This window comes from Toxotes jaculatrix, chromosome 13 (genome assembly GCF_017976425.1).
Source record: "Toxotes jaculatrix isolate fToxJac2 chromosome 13, fToxJac2.pri, whole genome shotgun sequence".
NCBI lineage: Eukaryota > Metazoa > Chordata > Actinopteri > Toxotidae > Toxotes > Toxotes jaculatrix.
In genome coordinates, this window is record NC_054406.1 from 5,457,920 (window position 1) to 5,477,343 (window position 19,424).

Below are 19,424 nucleotides of genomic sequence, written 5' to 3' on the forward strand. Positions count from 1 at the left end.
TTTTCTGTTTTATATAAAATAGCTGTCAGATTAATCAGTGATGAAAATAGTTATGTGCAGCCCTGTGCACTGAGCCCTGGGCTTTATGCATCTGCTTGATTGCTATATGATCAAACCTTATTAAAACAGACATTTTTGGAGTTTAAAAACAAAGAACATTTTTTCTTTTTGTAAAGGAAGCTGCCAGAACTGTAAGAGGAAGAAATGCCATAGAGGTAGTGGAAGAGGTAAAAGGATTCAAAGAGGCACATGGGAAAGCAGACGACACCTCTGTAAAGACATTAGTGATTCCCGGCTGTGCGTTGAGAGCCCTCTCCCCTTCTTGTCCTCCCTCTATCCCTCGCTCCCTCTGCTCCGTGTGAAGATTAAAGTGAGCGGCATAAAGGGGAGAGCAGTCCACCTCTAAGCTAGTGTGAAGGGGAAACTTCCCCCGGTACAAAAGTTCTGCTCTCCTCTCTTTGCCAAAGCGTGCCGCAGCTCAAATCGGCTTTTAGAAATTAATCCCTGCATTATGGAGGGAGTAAAGTAAACAAACAGGATGGGGACCTGTGAGCGTGAGGCGTGGGGAAAGGAGAGGAGCTGGGAGATGGTGAGGGTTTTGTAGGTGAAAGCTTGTGTTTCTCCAGAGAAAAGGGGATGTGAAGGTCATGTGTGTCTCTACATGTGTGAATGTCTGTGTACAGAGAGGTGACAGAGGGGGTGAAAGAAGGAAATGAAGCAGCACAAGGCTGTCCAATCCTCTGGGACATTCCTGGGAGAACAGCGTCACAGCCTTTTTGCTGCATGATCTTAAAGCCCTCTCTCTGTCGCTCATATGTCCAGCTTATTACTGGCTTTGTCTCTCCCGGCTTCATTCAACCACTTTTCCCCTGTGGCCAAGAGTCATTGTCTGCAAATCCTCCTCCTTGCCTTCTCGGCTTTCCCCTCTCCTTTTCCCATCCCATCTCTCCACTGAGAGGTACTTAGATAAGGCCCGGGGTTCAGTCTGACGAAATCAGAACTTCCCACTGAGCCGAGATTAAACTCTGAGTGACCGAACGGACAACTTCTCTCACTCTCCGTGGTTGGCTGGCAAAGAGTTTCCATCTCTTTTTGACAGTTTAAACACCCGTCTGTCTGGCCGCCTCCCGAGACTCTCCATAAGTGCACTTTCAGCCTCTCTCTGCTTGTCTGCTTGTTGCCTGTCGCTGTCTCGCCATATATCTGCCGTCTTTCATCGCCCTCCATCTCTCAACTTCTCTGCACATACTCTAAAGATCTATCCACACATCCTTCCCTCTCCTCTGTCTCCTTCCACTTTGAAACTTAACAACTGCACAAGTCCAATCCTCTTATATAAGTCCTCATTCTTGTGTTCTGCTTCTGCTGTTTTATATAGATGTATCCTTCTTGTCTGTCTACCAGTAATTTGGACACCCCCCCACCACCACCACCATCAGGCAGATAGACCAGCAGATATAACATATAAAGGATTTAGCAGAGTGGCAACCTGCTGTTTGTGTTTTTATTAAATTCACAATCCTTCTCAATGAAGCAGCTGAGCAGAATGACACTAAACTGACACCCAGCCTTTGACCTCGAGGTGTAAGCAGAGGGCCAAGCTCCAAGGGGAGTTTTTGCAGTCCCCTACTGCCACTTGGTGGTGTATGTGAAAAGTGCATTTACTCAAAGACTGTACAATATTTGAGGTTCATGTACTCCTCTTAGCAAGGTTTTTTTTCTTTTATAATATATATTTAATGCTAATTTATAAATCTACTCCACTGCATTTTGTTGTTTTTTTTTTCTCTGCTACGTTCATCTGACAGCTATGGTTACTTTGCATATTCAAATGTCACTGTTTACTGTTTACATCACTACAGATTATAGCACGGTCGACAGAAAACAAAGCACAAAGAGATTTTATTGAAACCTTTCAAGTTCAAATTCAATTTCAGGATCACAATAAGCATTAAAAGTCTTTTAGTGCATTTGATTGAAAGCAGTCCACATTTAAGAGCTGTTTCACAAGAAGCTTTATGATAAGTATCTTAGATTTTTATCATAATGTAGCTGTTGGCTATTATTTAACATGAGACATTCCTTTTTCTTCACCTTTCTCTGTTAACTCTAACCGTTCCACTTCATTCCTCTCTCCTTCACTTATGCTCTTCTCATTTCACTCTTTCCAGCTGAGCCCCAGGGTCTCAGCAATGAAGGAAAAGATGTGAGTGTCCTCCAAGATGGCTTTGGTGGTGGGTTTCCCTGCACCGTGCCCAGTACGGGTGTCCACCCTGACCATCAAAGGCTGACGCTGCACGGTGCTGCTGCCCACCCCGTGCTGCAAGGCAGCACAGTACTTGAGGGTGTGCAGAGGCACCACGCGGTCATCGTGATCTGCTGTCAGAAGCAGGACGGCAGGGTAGGGATGGTCAGAGTAAGGTGGCTGAGGCAGATTATGGAGAGGAGAATACCTGAAGAAGAGGGCGAGAAAGACCAGTTGGAAGAAAAAATGTGAGAAATCTCTCTTAGGAGAAGATAGAATAAGGGAGTGATTCATGAATTTAATGTGTGATTCAGTGAATGTGCTGTGAATTTTCTTTTCATATATGGGTGAGTGTAAAGCTGGGAACAGACCCTGATATTACTGACGAAACACCTGACGCATAATGACTATTTACACCAACGTGCACGCTAGTCTCGAGAGTCAGGTAGAAGAAAATACTGAACAGTGTCAATATAAAGGACGAAACACATCTGTATAGAGATGTGTTGCTAGGCAACCCCGAAAAAATGATGTGTGACTACACCAAAACCGTCAATTCCGGCTGAAAAAATCAAATACGCTTTATATTGTTTCTGAAAATTGGCAGCAATGACTTGATCAGAGTGTAAATGATTATAATCATTAAACTTCGCATACTGGATAATTTGATCTCTCAAGTGTCAACATCAACTAGCCTAGACTTGTGGGATCAGTCACGACAGCCATTTTCCATTGAACGACGACCGACAGGCCACAACACCTCACATTTCAGTGAGGTGTCGTGATTGTGTGTGTCTGTGTGTTTCATACTTGATGAGCCACTTGAACTGCTCCGAGTTGTCTGAACAGCCATATTCGGTGGTCCAGGCGTGGCCAATGGTGAATTTGTGGAACTTCAGCATATCCATCACCCCCACTTCCGCTACAGCACAGCCATACAGGTCTGGACGCTGGTTCACGCATGCCGCTGTGTGTGTATTTCAAATTTGTGATGATGATGTTTAATTTGCTTGTAAAAGCCACACACTCTCAAACACACACCAGTCTTCTTGACTTCACAGTGTAAGACATAATCACTCCTAAATGGCCACTTGCACACCACGGAAGAAGACATTATTTGGGTTTGTGCGATGCCATATGGCAGCTGGTCTTTGGTAAATGATGTGACTAAGCACTGTTTAATGTTCTGTTTAATAGCTAAATTAATTGAAGCTAAGCAGCTAACTGCTGTTAGAAGAATCTGACATTAGTAATTATCACAGAGAAGCGCTATAAAGAATACAAAGCATTGTGATCTGTGCAGCTGGGACATACAAAACAGACCCATAACAACTGGAAAAACATATGAGATGTGCAGTGTGCACCGTTAGTAGCCTCATGGGTTAAACTGCATAGAAGTGGGAGCTGAGCTGTTAAATTGGAAAGAAGTGGAGGTAAAGCTCCATTACCAGATTTCAGCTATAAAAGATAAAGGGCAAGGTTCCCCCACAATTGCAGCTCCTGAGTGTAACGTAATGGACTGTTGCATAAGAGTTTCCAGGACACACCTTTAAAACTCCTTCACTTTCTTTTGCCCTCGCTCTCCCTCCGGCTTTATCACTTGATTTCGCACTAAATAAATAAATACATAGTGCACAAACACACACGCGCGCATCTGATCCTGTACTTACCCACTAGCAGCCCTCCATTAGAGGCTCCGTTGATAGCGATGCGGCTGGCTGTGGTGTACTTTTCCTGGATCAGATACTCTGCCGCACACTGGAAGTCATCAAAGCAATTCTGCTTGTTCCCTAAAGAACCAGCTACAAACACATGATACAGTATAAGTTATGCCAACCCAAAGTTAAATAACAGAAAACTCACTTTTAATGTAATAAAGTAACACCATCTATCTCTCTGACATCCTTCTCTGTCACTCATGTCTTGCTTCATGCTTGTACCTTTGTGCCAGGTGAGGCCGTACTCTCCACCCCCTCTGATGTTGGCCACTGCCAGAATTCCTCCCAGGTGTCTCACAAACAACAGGTAAGCAACACTAAAAGAGGCAAAACAGACAGAGGAAAGAAATAAAGGAACATGAGTTACACACTAGAAAACATTATGCCTAAACTATTTTTATATTGTGAAGAAACTATATCTGGACATAGAAATTAATTTCTATGAATTGAACTTGTAAATGTAGCAGAAATGGTGCTAGTAGAAGCAATATAATTAGAATACAGGTAACCTTTGTGGTCAGAATATTTTTAAATAAGTTAATAATCATTAAACTCACAAGAGCAGTTACCACCACATCTCTGACAGTTTGTAACTGACTACTGGTCATTTGTGTCTGCATCTGTCTCTGTCAGTAAACATCAGAAAAGTTATCTTTTGCAGTGGTTGAGAGATTTTGGAAAGCTTAGTTTTACTTACTTATAGTATGGTTGTATGGAAGCCTCAAAGCCTCCATATCCATAAAGGAAAACAGGGTGTGTTCCATCTTGTTTCAGGCCCTTGGCATGAACTAAGAACATGGGGATCTTGGTTCCATCTTTACTGGGATAAAATACCTGAAAATATATTACAGTAAGTTGGTGAAATCTTAAACATTTTATGAATCACCTCTTATCGGAGCACGGCTGTCACATAATGTGTCAATGTTTTTGTCTAATCTTTCTTTATCTGTTTTTCGTGACCTTTTCGCACACACCTCGTTTACCACTCAAGCACAGTGCATATAATTCTGGGAAATCCTCCTCGTTATATGAATATGCAAACAGTAGATGTGATAACAACAGAAACATGAGTAATGGGGAAGTCTGAGTATAGAGAAGTGGTCTACGGAAATGAAAATCTACGGACATTACCTGGGTGGTCTGATAGTCCTCTTGATTGATGCCTTTTACCTCCACCTTCCTGAACACTTTGGGTTCTGGGTTCGACTCACTCAGATCACAGTGGTAAATGATACCTGGGTACCAAAGAACAAAGGCCAGGTTAAAGGCTACTGTACGTTTAACTATTTAAACACATATATGTTAACAAAGGATAATTCAACTGTCTAAACTAATTACATTTCAAATGTTGAGTGATGTTAAGATTTTATAGCATTTATTTTACAAATACGAGTCAGTGAAACATAATATATTAAATGACAAACTTGCCTGGTGTAGTGAAGGAGGTGAACTTGTAGAAGAAATCAGAGTGTTTCTTCTTGCAGCTCACACCAGCCACTGTGCCAACATCCAGCGGCAGGTCCCTGACCAGCTGGCCTGTGGTCAACTCGTACACCTGCAGGATATCCTTCACGTCATGGACGTAGTTGACCAGCAGGTGGTGTTGGTTGACACAGGAGACAAAGCCTGCAGGAGGATACAAAGAGGAAGTGGTAAAAAAAAAAAACGTGAACATGCATGTAGTTGGTTTTGTTGAAAGCACTGTATCCGTGGGAGACTGTATTCTTGTTGTCTGTCTGCCTAGTATGTACAACCAATATCAGCTTCCTCTCTGCTGATTTTCCTCATTTATCTTGATAATAAGCAGTCATCACAAGATCCAAGCATGAAGCCAAATGTTCACTGCTATGGACTGCACATGACCTTAGTAATTAGTTTGGTTAATTTAGATGTTACTGTACATACAAAGCACAGAGTTAATGCAGATAAATACTGTGAATCCTGTTAATCCTGTTAACATGATCTCATCAACAGCCAGCAGAGGGCACACTAATATGCTGTCCGTGTATTGAGCTCTAAATGCAAAACTATTGCTCATTTGGCAGTGGTGCCACAAAAGCTGTCTTCTCCTGGTTACCGTGTTTATCAAACACTGAAACCAGAATTCCATTTTTAGAATTTTCCTCTCAATGTTGTCAGTGACAAGACAGCGCAGGATAATGATAATGAATCAGTGACTGTATGCTTCATATGAATTACCTTATACTCAGGAATTTTTGCTTTGTGTTTATTTTTTTTTGTAACAAACTGATGTTGGGAATATTACTGAACTGATATTAGACCTATTCCATGGCTATTCGAAGAGCTGGGTCCAAAACAGCATTATTATAGAGGAAACTGCACTGTTATCAGTTTATTAAAAGGGTAAGGATGGTGCCACTTGCTGGCCATTCATCATTGCAGATATTTTAACTGTATCATACAGGTTTGAGAAACAGCAAGAGTACTGTTTAAATGCAAAGGAATAGAAAGATATTATCAGGATGAGTGCCCACAGGAGTTGTTGTTGAGACAAATACATTAACATGACATATTAGTACATAATAGTGTGTTGTAAAAAATATCAGGGTTTTTTTTGCTATTACATTTCTACTGACGTGTGTGTGTACACACTTCTCAGCGGAAATGTGGATATTCACTGCTGTTTGTTTCATTGATTGATTGATAGGACAGTTACCATCATTTGAATGACTCATAAAAAACAGTTGAGACGAAGTGCTTATGGACCAAATTTCACTTTTTGAGCAGAGTTCCCTCTGACGAAAGTCGTCGACCACAGAGACAGAACACTTCCCAGTTGCTGTGGTCGGACTGTCATAAAAACTTCAGGACAGTAATTCGGTGAAAATGCATTTTGCAAGAGTTCGGAGGCTGAATTGTGGAACTATGATTCTGCGAATAAGCCCCTTACGTATTTCTAAAGCTTTGTGGAGTTTTCACACACTCATGCTAGCCCACAGCTGTCATGCCAACAAAGGTCTGTTTTACAAATCAATAGCATACTTGCTCTATTAACTCTCTCACATTTCTTCTGTAGTGTACTGATATTACATGCAATAGCTGACTTTGACTGTGTCTTTGACTGTATATTCAGTTGAAATTTCCTTTTAGTCTCACCCAGGACATCCTTATCATGCTGTGGTATGAGGGTAGTCCAGTGCTGCCGGTCAGGATTCTGGATGTCAATGTTGATGAGACAGTAACGAGGAGCATCCAGGTTGGAACGGAAAGTTAATATAGTTTCCTCGTTGGTGACGTAAGAATACTGAGCATCAAAGTTGTCCACAAGTTTGACCCATGGCAGCAGCCCTGGAGGAAATTTTACAAAAAAAAAAAAAAAACTCATTATAAAAGCGGCACCATGTAATTTTGTATGACTTCTGACTGTGCTACATTATACTGTATATAAAAACATAAAAGACATTTACGCAATACTCTTACATTGGAAGTTTCAAAACTCCCATTTGTGGGAGAGATGTTTTTCACAGCAGCAAACAGGCCACAAAGTGAATTTTGAAATCTCAACATCTGGTGAAGTAACCGTTGAGTCACTGGCACTGTTATCAACTGCTTTTCTGCTGTTTCAGCACAGTTGTTTTGTGTTATGAAGATGCAGAGATATTATCTATTGCGATTTGAAAATCTGCACAGTAGAAAAGCTGGCAGGGCTGAATCTGGTTTTGAAATGAGAGATCAAACACACTTCTACTCTTTTTCAATTGTTAAAGCTTCATGTACTTTTGCTGTTAACAGGAAAACAATTTTGAAGTGACAAGACCCAAACTTGACAGGTTATTTTGTTGTAATGCTGCAGCTCCTTGGGCCCCTAATAATCACCACCTGTTTTGTCTTTGTTTCAGTTATTTTTCAAGGAACATTCTCTGACTCAAGCTTCTCGAAAATAGCATTTGCTGTACTTCTTTGTGATATACTGAATTTCTGCATACTGAATAGCTTTGGGTTTGGGACTTTTCTGTGAACAAAACATGAAGACATCACCAATCTGAGAAGCTGAGATGGGATTCGATTAATCAAAGAAATTTGAGAATTTGATTAGTCAATGAGAAAAACAGTAATCATTTGTAGAAGAAAACCCTTCAAAATAAAGACAGTTTTATTATGTCAGTGAGGTATATATTTTTCCCACTGAGACATTTGCTTCTCATGAAATGTATTTTTCTGTAGTGGTTTTTTTTTTTTTTTTTTTTTAATTATATTTTCACACAGTTGCCAACCACCAATTTTGACCTTTTGGGGGGGGTTGTGGGTGGGGATTTACGCTTTGGAAATCTAGTTTAAAGCTTTTCATTTCTCCTGGGTAAAAGTTATGTTTATGGAGTGCTTTTATCACAGAACACATAAGGTGGACACCAAAATACAGACCTGTGATGCCTCTGGGCAGCTGCTGAAGGTCACAGAACCACAGCCGGTTGACAGGTTCACAGCCTTCAGTGATGGATAAAACAGCATATCTACCATCATCTGATATCTAGAAAAGGGAAGGAATGAAAATAAGTAGAAAGAAAGGAAAGAAAGAGCAAGGCACATAAATCCCAACCAACCAACGTCACCAGTTCTTTTAAAATACCAAAGAGATGAGAGATGTAAAAAATGTTAAAGAATACAGGTTCACCAGGAGGCGGACTCATAGGCGATAAGATGAGTTTCTGTTGATATGCAATTCTGTGATAGAATTTCAGTTTATGCGCCAATGAAACTTTTAAATGATCTCGATTATGACAGCTGTTTCAAGGTTACTCCGTACTTACGGTTACTGAGCTGTGCCACTTTGGATGGTCGGGGAACTCCGCAACCAGAATGTCTTCTGACTGATTGGTTCCAATGACATGGTAGTAGAGCTTCTGATTGATGTTGCTGGTGGTTTCTGTGCCTATAATGAAATACAGAGAGGTTAAGTTTTGAATGCATTTGAAATAGTCTGGTGAATTGTTGTATTGGTGCCTGGTATCTTTTCCTAACCGTCTGTTTTGCCCTCCTGGCGTGGGTAGCAGTTGTAAAAAATGCCCTTTGCATCGTGAGTCCAGGCCAGACAGCTGAATTTAACCCTCTCCAGTACATCAGGCAGTGGGGTGAGGTCGTCAGCCTTCATGAAACGCACTGTTACCCAGTCTGAGCCACTGCTACTCAAGCCATATGCAAAATATTCACACTCCTCCGACAGACGGCCCACTGGATGGAGAGAGTGACAGAAGAAAAAAGGAAGTTGTCAGCACTGTAAATCTTTTCCTGTTTATCTGTATGTGTGTTTACACACAACAAGAAGTGCTTTGCTATTTGGCTCACTCTTCAGTGCCACAGTTCCATCTTCAGAGAGTTTATTTGGGTCAAAGAACACGGTGGCAGGTTCATCCAGGGAGTCCTGCACATAAAGCACATCCTGGTTTTGGAGGCCTTTGTTGTGAAAGTAGAAATACCTGAAAATACAACAGGAAATAAATGGTTAGGGTCCTTTTGATTTCAGGACCGCAGTTCAAATTAGTCCCTCTTGTAAGCGTAGTTGTTTTTCAGTCTGTGCAGTGCCTGCCCTTTAAATTTCAGCTAGTACCTCTTCCCTCTTTTGTAAGGGCAGCTGTATTTGGGATAGTCATAGAGCTCAGTAAGGCGCTGGTGGAACTGAGCCCGGACAGCACACTGCTCCAGGTACGGCATGGTCACTTTGTTCTGCTCCTCGACAAACTCCTGAGATGCAAAGGGAGAGTGAAGAAGGATGAAATTTAGTGTCTTGGTAAAGAGACAGCTTCCGTTTTCTGGAAGAGATCATTGCATACCATCGTTTCTGCACTATCAGGGTCCTCCAGCCATGCGTAGGGATCGGCGATCTTAGTTCCTTGGTAGTCATCCACCTGTTGAAAAGATATACAAGTTAAACAGGAACAAACACGTGCAGCCAACCAGTGAATTCAGTCTCTGGCTTTTCTTGACATATAAGGATTCTCTTGTGCAATACCATGGTTTTAACAAAGACATTTTCCATGGAACTAATGAGCATCTTCAGTCAACTGACATTAATATTAGGCTTGTTTATTTATTCTTTGTCAGCACTGGCATGTGTGTTGTTGTAATAGGTGCTTTTGAAACATCCACCTTTATGCATAAAATGAGCAGATTGGATTTGTTCTCTCAAGTTCTCTCCACTTATGCATATATGTGTCCACTAAATCCGCCTGGTGTAATGTTCATTGTTCTAGTTCTTGTTTCCAGTAATTGCAATGAGAAACCATTTTCCAGTTTTCTATTAACCTACAAAGACATGATAACATCTTTTTTGGCTGAGATGTTTTAACATTACGCTTAGATATTAACAATCTCATGAATCGTTAATAGTATTGTTATTTTAGTAGTAGGCTGCCAGTGAGTCAAATTTCTGTACTGGTGCACAGCATACACTTAAGCCATTTGGATTTTTTTTTTACTAGAGCTATGACCAGTTTCCTCAGAAGCACTGAATACTGTTCCTGAGAATGTAACCTTAGCTTGGCATCAATCAAAGAAAATACAGTCTGAGTGAAAAGTTTGTTTGCACAGCTTGTTATCAAAGTTGAAACTACCTGATGTGTTGATGTAATTTTTAGAGACTCAAATTCTTCAATCACCAACCATGTCTCCTCTGAGACATTTTATACATTTCTGTCTCTAACAAGGGATGGACCAATTTGATACTGGACTGGTACGCAATACTGGCAGATAACTGAGTGGTGTATTGAAATTGGTATTGAGATAGAGAGAAGAGAATTTGTATCAGTAGTTCTCCAACCCCGAAAAGATGGCAGCCCTGAAGGAGAACACGCACTGTGGATAATTAATCGTCATGAATGGAGCCCACATGGAGCTCTAACAGCCGCATCTCCTGGTTTACAAGAGAAAAGGGGTCAATTGCCCAACCCTCAACCTACGTGTTCTGAACTGCCATATTGCAAAACAAGTGTTGGGAGAGTGTCCATCTCTATGGATGGATGCCACCAACCCACACTCTCTCAAGAAAGATCTATGAAAAAGACAAGTTTTTAAAAAAATTCCCTGGTAAGGGTGTTCCGGTGCTGCCATCTTCCCTTTAGCTGTTCTCTTCATCCTCTTTCTGTATCAGCGTGGGGATGGTGACTAGGGAAAAATGGGTGTGATACAGATAGAGAACTGATTGATTCGCATCACATCACAACGGTAAGTGGAAGCCCACGTTTCTGGCAGCATGTCATGCCTCAAGGCCCTACAACCTATTATGGCATGCCATAGCTGAGTCAGCAGACGCAACATGAATTTGTATCTGGACTCTCTGAAGCATTTAAGAGCGGTTTGTGTCTCAGTTCAGTTTCATATGGGCTGCCCACTCAGAAACCAGGTTACGGGGTTTGACTCACAAGACAGCAGTGTGGGCCTGGTTGTAGTCATGTGATCATTAATACCATACTGCTGGGCCAAATTCTATGAACTCAGCATCATATTTTTTAATGTTAAAGAATCTCTAAATGTAAGATGCAACTTTTTTTCTTGTTCTGCAGAGTTTTTAAAATTAAAAAAGAAAAAACATACAAAAAGTTACCTAAATTAAACTAAACAAAAGAAACTAAATTAGACAAAATTTCCATCAACTGGAAAAGAATGGTTTACAGAGTAAACCATTTACATACATGAGCCTCAATTGATTCAATTGAGGCTCATGTATGTAAATGAGCCTCAATTGAATCAATTGAGGCTCATGTATGTAAATGAGCCTCAATTGATTCAATTGAGGCTCATTTACATACATGAGCCTCAATTGAATCAATTGAGGCTCATGTATGTAAATGAGCCTCAATTGATTCAATTGAGGCTCATTTACATACATGAGCCTCAATTGATTCAATTGAGGCTCATTTACATACATGAGCCTCAATTGATTCAATGCTCTTGAGATGTGACACATGCGCTACCCTGTTTGCAACGTCTGTGAGTCATTGTGAGGGTCTACTTCACCTCTGCTCCTCTTTGCAGCTGTAACTCTCGTCTTTTAGGCGCACTCTCATTTTTGAGACATCTCCCTTTGTTGTGTTACATAATGATTTAGTGTCTGCAACTGAAGCACCAGCAAGTCAGGCAATGCCTGTACGGCAATGCTGTGTTCTGAGAGCACACATTAAAATAGTGTTACTGTTCTGTCAAATGCAAACGCAAGACAGTTATGTACTATGGCAAAAGGGCACGTTTCAAACATAAGAAAAGGAAAAAAAGACATACACCCAGGGTCATAGAGACTACTGAGGACACTTAAGTAATGTCCTCTGTGCTTTTAATGGGAATTTGTGGGTTAATGGGGAGTTAACGCTCTACAATGCATAGACGAACTTCAGTGAAGCTGAACTAAGAGCTCTGACGGTCTCCGCTAAATAAACAGGCACTGTGAACATGCTGATTCACAGGGACGTGGTTTCGTGGGGTGCTGGTGTTACTCCACCTGCGCTGCGTTACAAATGCGTGAAAATGCAACACGTGCTCGAATCGCTATTTCTTCATGTGGCCAGATACCACCGTTTCTGTTTCTTCACCCAGTCGCCATTTGCTTTTCTCGCCCTCCACCCATCTGACTTCTCTTCCTGGTCTGGCTGTTCCTGCTTTGTGTGCTTGCTCAAGAAAAGTTCGCCGACAAACAGATAGACACACAAAAGGCACTCAGCGGTACTTTGACACTGACCTTACTCTCATCTCTTCGGGCAGCCGGGTACTTAAACGCCATGGTGGGGTTTCCTAAAGTGTTCCTCTATTTCCCTGAGTCGCCTTTCTCTCACTACTATGTATTTTTCCCTCTCTTTTTAGTTTTCGTTCTGAATGCGGCGCTTCGAGCGGATCAATGGAGCCTTGAAGTGAAAGTGAAAGCACCCCCCCTTCCCACACACACACACACACACACACACACACACACACACACAGTTACAAGTTCGTAGGAACCGCCGGAGCTTGTTCTTCACACAGGAAATGATGTGGCATCAAGGGTAAGTGATGCTGCGCACACACACACACACACTACGTGCGTTCGCGTGCATTTGTGAGATCAAAACGACAACTTTTGCACAATTTAAAACATCCCCCGCAAAAAAAAAAAAAAAAAAAAAAAAAAAGACCAAAGAATACGTGTCTGATATTCCTGGTGACTTCTACCTAAATAGCTACTTGTATATCAAACACAGAGGACAGTGCAGAAAAGACTAAAATCCACCCTGAGGCTAGCCCTTGACAGAATAATGATGGGAAAAAAAGAATTAGTGTTTACATGCATACACGGGCACACTGGAGACTCTTTAGAGTTGATAAAACAAGGGGAAGTTGTGCATTGACACTGAAAACCGCAGACTTGTGGAGATGGGACATGTGCACTGAATCACTTTAATAAAAAAGCAGTAATGCTCAGTATGTTAGGATCGAAATGATTTGATATCATCCTGCCTAACAGCTGTAAGTAACTAAGTATTACTGTCCTCTTTGGATAATCCTTTAATCGTTATATACAATTAATAGGTTAGTTGTTTAGTCTATCGGCTGCAAAGCAAACTGTTTGTCCAACCATCAGTCCAAAATCCAAAGATACTTGGATCAACAATAATGTAAAACAGAAAAGTGCTAAATCCTCACATTTGAGAAGCCAAAGCTTGTAAATGTGTGCAGTTTTTCCTGACGTTCAACCTCAGTGATTTATTGATTATCTAAATAGTTGATTATTTTCAGTTGATTGATCAGTCAGCTAATCATTTCAATTCTAAGGCTTTCAAAAAAGAATTTTAATATTGTTCCTTAGCGAACACAGTGATAGTGTATTTTTCCATTTAAAACTGGTTAAAATAATAAGTTGACAAACCTATTATTCATCTTTCTGTCTGTCTTTTTCACTACCACTTCCAGTTTCTTTGTGGGCATTTCTGACAGTAAATGAACTCACTACTAATAAAGCAGTCATTTGACACTAAATCCAAGGCCTTGTAAAAACAAGTTCTTCAGATATGAGTCTGCCAGTTTCTGACACCTTGATTTCACAACCACAAATAGTTCCCAATCTGATTGAAAGGTTCTGTATTTACATAGTTGTGTTTCACTTTTTCCCTCAGAGACAGGATGTTGTTCCAGTCGGTCAAGACGTAAATAGTGGATGTTTGTTGTGTTATGAATTTAGCTGTAACAGGTTTAAAACAGCATGTTGAGACATTCTACATCCTGGATTAGCACACCCCCCCAAGATGGAAGGACTGGGACTGAGACAGAGAGAGAGAGAGAAAGAACAAAAACAGAGTTTCAGACGTGTAATCTGTCTAATCCACAAAGCTGTGAAAACGACTGGGGAGAAAAGGGGGAGGAAAGGAGGGGAAAGATGGAGGACAGGGAGTTAGAAAGAGGGCTAATTTCAAACTAATTTAGCTAAGGTGATTAAGTGAGACTGGCTTGATGAGAAAATAAGCTGTTAGAAGGCCTCTGATCTTGTCTCGGTGTATTTACCTCTCTGTCTCAGTGGTTGCATATGTATATAATGACTTCACAGACACGAGATACAATAAAAAGATGCAAAGCAGGTTATAAGTCCTAGTTATAATAAATATAAGAAGATCAAAGCAACTATTAGATTGCTTTGCTTCTACTTTATTAACAAAAAAGTCGTCTGAGAAGCTTCAGTCTTTATCATAAAAACACAGATGATTCATGAAACAAAGCGGATAGGTCACCATCTGACAGTAAAATATGTATTTATTTGAGGTGCAGCACTGACCATAGTCACCACTAAGTCATATAATGATAAATAATGATCAAATCACTGACGTATGATTACACGTTTTTACTCATTTATTACCGTCTGGATTTATGTCAGTCTTCTTGCTGTATTGTCTTTTTTTTCTGTGCTACATCTGTGCAGCCACTGAAACAGATAATCCGTTAACATCAAAGTTGCTAAAAATTCCGCATATTAACAAATTTCATATTATCTTACACTGTTGAAAAGCAACCCTCTCTGAATTTCAAAGGCAATAATTATAAGAAGACAACATCTGGTGTTGAAGTAGCCCACTTAACCCAATGATGAATCATGGCTTGGGCGATTATCTAACAACTGTATGGCAACAAGTGCGTTAATTGGCAGTAAAGTCTTCAGAGGATCCCTAATCTTGGGGACAAAAGTGGACCAGGCCAAGCCACAGGCAGATGGGCTGTTACAGCAGATATCTGGGGCCCCAGACAACCTGAGCCTCCGCTGAGCCGTGCAGCGGCCCGACTAGGCTGGCTAGACCCCTACAGAGGCTGGCTTTGGCCTGGCCTGCACGGCGTGCCGTGCAGATGGGCTCTAATTGGCTGGAGCGACCCAGGTAGTTTGCCAATCTGTGAAGACAGAGAGATTAGATTAGCCATGTCAGATTACAACAGAGCAGAGTCAGACAGTGTCATTCTGAAGCTCCAGACTCACCCACTGAGAGGAGAGGAGGAGGAGGAGGGAGGGGCTGAGTTGTTGATGTTGTGAGAAGGAAAAGAGAGTGATGAAAAAAGTGTGTGAATAAAGATGTGCAGTGGCAGAAAACCTAACTTTTCAATACCAAAAAAAAAAAGAAAAGTATTAAAAATGTGCCTGGGAGTGGGAAGAAAATTATCTAATGAGTAGAAGAAAAGGGGATGCATCTCATATTCAGACGTAATTTCTCCAGGTACAACATCTTGAAACTGCAAAGCCAAAAACACACACATCTGAATACTGAAAAAGTAAAAAATAAAATAAAAACCTGCACATGTGAAAACATACAGAAAGACATATACACATACAAGTGAACAACATTATTCACCCCAGCCCCACGCCTCAACAGATGGTGCAGAGTGCAGCCACTGAAACGGATAATCTGTTATTGTTCTGAATATTTTGATTATCGTCCTGGTTGTCATTTCAAAATTATACACAAATCACCTCCTAACCTTAGCTTGATCCTGGACTTACTGCTGCTGTGAAGCTAATATCGTTGGCCCAAGGCCCAAAGCCATATTGTAATGTAACTGTGCTATTCCATAAGCCTCTCATTTGACAAATTGACAATGTACAGATTTGTTGTATTTAGAGAGCATAAAGAGAGGCTTGGGGGAGATTTGAAGAAGGTGTTTACAATTGTTGGCTTGTGCTGCTGCTTTCAGGTTGGATTTAATCCATAGATGCACAAAGTGTTGCCTTTTTTTTTTTCTTTTTCATAATTCCACTTGGGAACCTAACCCTAAGTCCAAGTGGTACTGATGTTCATCTCTTTGTTAAATTTTTCTCTTAATGAAAAAAATCTGAATAACATATGTTTTGATTTATGAATTTCACTGTTACACTTTTTCATTTTTCATTTATCACCATAATCTCAGCCGCTCCCACAGAAAGAAAATATTTACTCAAATGTTTGTTTTCACGAAGGAAAAGATTATTTTCATGTCTTCTAACACTGACTCCACCCTCTTTTTATTTTAATTAAACTCATAAGCATTGCAGCCCGACCTTAAATTAGTGATAATCGATGAAGACCATAGTGGTAGTTGTGGCCTGATGCCAAGTATTGATCTGTGCTTAATGTTTTTGTTCTGCAGTATGCATGACGTCCCCAGCACAATAAAAGACCAGTGAGATTAAGACAATTAGGGGGTTGATTGTTATCCAAAAGACGAGAAGAAGAAGAAGAAGATTAAATGACGAGATTTAGGTCAAAGTGGTGATGTCCAGAGGAGGGAAGGAGGAGGGGCAGGGAGAGGGAGGAGGGCAAAGAAAAGGTGGGAGGAGGAAGAGGAAGGATTGGGGTCAGAGAAACTGATCTGTGTAGTAATGGGAGGTTGCCTCAGCCTAGGGAAGAGAGTGATGAGATGAGGGAGGACGGGAGGGCCTGATTCCTGGCAAACCTACATTGGATTAGCTGGTAGAGTAAGGTGGGGTGTCACCTTGTGTACTTCACCTGATTTTCACATTAGGCACGCCTGTCTGGGGATTTTCCTTATCTGTCTAGACTTCTGAATCAGCGGTGGCTGCTGTGATGTTTTTCTTTTCTGTTCTCTGTCTCACTCTCCTCCCGTTGCCCCTCCTCTCCTGGCCTGACTAATTAGCAGACATTTTTATTGATCCGCTGGATTTGGAGGCTGAAATCTCCTTCTCTGTCTGCCAGACAGACTAAAGTCTTTCTCTTTAGCTGGTGGTCTGTGAGATTGGGAAGGGGGCGGTAGTACACGGGCCCACCTGTTGACCACAAGCCAAAAGCGTGCAGACTTTGCAACACCCTTACATTACCCCTCTCTTATTCCTGTTCTCCCTAACACTGTCTCTAAGTCTCCCAGTACCTTCTGTGGCCTCCTCAGTCTACTTTTGTTAGACCTCATGTGATCTGGGCCAGCTAATTATAAATGGCATGTGTTGCAGGGGATGACTAGAGTCAGCAGTAATTGGGGTTTTAGGCTACTAGACTCTCATTAGTTCAGGAAGCAGAGGATTGAGATAAATCTGAGTGGTAGGGAAAGATTATGGAAGCATTATGAATTGCAAATTAGCCACCAGCTACTAAACCAGCACCTGTTGGTGTTTGTTGTTTTTGTAGTCTGTTGCACCTTGTCACAGATATAGATTACATCTGCAGCAACATCTTAATTTTCCTACCTTTTTCTCACCTCTAACAAAGGCAGTTAGAGACAAATCAGGCTAATCTTTGTTGTGGAAATCAACAAAGTGCATCTACTCAAGTAGATTGCTTAAGAATACTTTTAATTGTACTTTACTTTCCTCTGATTTCTAATTTATGCTACTTTATGCTTCTACTCCACTGCAAATCAGAGGGAAACATCTCACATCTATCAATCTACATTTATTTTATTTAACTGTAAGTTACTTTTCAGGTGTAAGATTTTACATTTAAAACATTTAAATTTAGAAGCTACAGTGTATTGTTAAAGATCAAACCAGTAGTTCACAACCTTTTAAGCTCGCAGCTGCTTACAAAAGAAAAAAAACTGTCACATTTCAAATCTGAATGAGTTGTTAGCATTTCCTTCAGAGAAACATTTCCTGTCTAAACATCTCAGATGGTTTCACTTAGGTACACGTTCAAAGGTCAAAGAGGTAAACATGTCCAACATCTAATTGGAGACTAGTATAATTAGAAACTAGCACAAATTTGTGCAACTTTGCCGCAATCAGCAACACAGTAAAATGCTACTTACACATTGGTGCATCAGTAGTAACAATCTCATAATGTCACATATATATTTCGACATCAGTCACCAGCCATTTTCAAGAATGAGTACTTTTACTTTTGACACTTTTACTTCTGATACATTTAGCTGATAATACTTATGTGCTTAAGTAGGACTTTGAACACAAATGAATTCTACTTGTAATGGAGCATTTCTGTGTTGTGGCATTTATAATTTAACTTCTAAATACGGTAAAATTGTCTTACGGTTCAGCTTAAAGCTCGAGGTTTCAAACTGCACTTACTGAAATTAAGTTGTGTCATGCTGGTAACATTTGGTAGATCACATCCATATCGTGTTCTGTTTCGAGAATGCCAGATTTTTCCATCTAACAGAAAAGTCAAAGGTTAAACAGGTTGTGGTACTTTCGTTTCTTGGTTTGTCAAATGTAATGAATCAGAAAATTGGCTTTCGTTACGGTAATGTGACTTGTGCTGGTAATGTGCACCTGGATGTCCAACACTGAATGTCAAGCAATGGCATGACATGCACTGCACTGGTTTATTTGTAGTATTGTGTTATAATATTTTTTGTGTGTGATACAGTATTTTTGAGGAATATGACAAGAGATTGTACAAGAATGTGAAATAATAAATGGATGAATTATGAAAATCAGTACACCCCAATAACGTAAATCACAATGGGATCTAGTAAATGAATTTGCTTTCAGTGAGGAGTAACTGTCACAAGTAGCATATAAATATACCCAAATGGTGCTGTGCTGCACCATCCATGTGTTCGCCTTCTGCTTACTACCAACTGACGCACTCTAGGTGTGAACATTCACATGTCTAAAATGAGAGAATCTCAGCATCAACTTAGAGATATATCTCACATATATCCTCTGATCAATCCATTTTTAGCCACAACTATCTGTATTTTTTTTTTTTAAAAAGGCAAGAGCTAAAAGGCTTCCCGTGTTTTTTTTGTTTGTTTTTTTTTCTTTTTAAAAAAGAAGAAGAGAATGTGCACCTCAGGACAGAGTTGCCGGTAACAGCAAGATCAGTGTCAGTTCTCAGAAAAAATAAACCGCAAATGTTTGTGGTACTGACACTCAGTGGACACTGAGGTCATTCAAGTATATGATCAAATTGATTTTATCAAAATATATTAGCACAAGCTATGTGTATTGCTTATTGCTTCGTTAGGGTCACGAAAAGATACAACAAAACCGAGTTTACAGTGCAGTGCGAGTTGCACAGCGCTTGCAAAGCTAACTGGGAAGACAAAATATATTGTTT

The 19,424-nt window shown here is 40.6% G+C and overlaps 1 protein-coding gene across 1 annotated transcript; it reads right to left on the bottom strand.

Annotated features, from left to right (window-relative positions):
- Nucleotides 1-1,885: 1,885 nt before the first annotated feature.
- On the bottom strand, nt 1,886-12,828 carry LOC121192378 (prolyl endopeptidase-like). Its single transcript, XM_041054043.1, has 15 exons — nt 12,650-12,828; nt 9,753-9,827; nt 9,530-9,663; nt 9,268-9,398; nt 8,944-9,153; nt 8,733-8,854; nt 8,347-8,452; nt 7,081-7,272; nt 5,392-5,589; nt 5,095-5,198; nt 4,661-4,797; nt 4,186-4,280; nt 3,916-4,047; nt 3,056-3,212; nt 1,886-2,453 (listed from the first exon to the last, which is right to left on the bottom strand). Exons 1-15 carry the CDS (start codon nt 12,689-12,691, stop codon nt 2,159-2,161), a joined length of 2,130 nt encoding a protein of 709 aa, XP_040909977.1. The 5' UTR covers nt 12,692-12,828; the 3' UTR covers nt 1,886-2,158.
- Between the last annotated feature and the right edge of the window lie 6,596 nt (nt 12,829-19,424).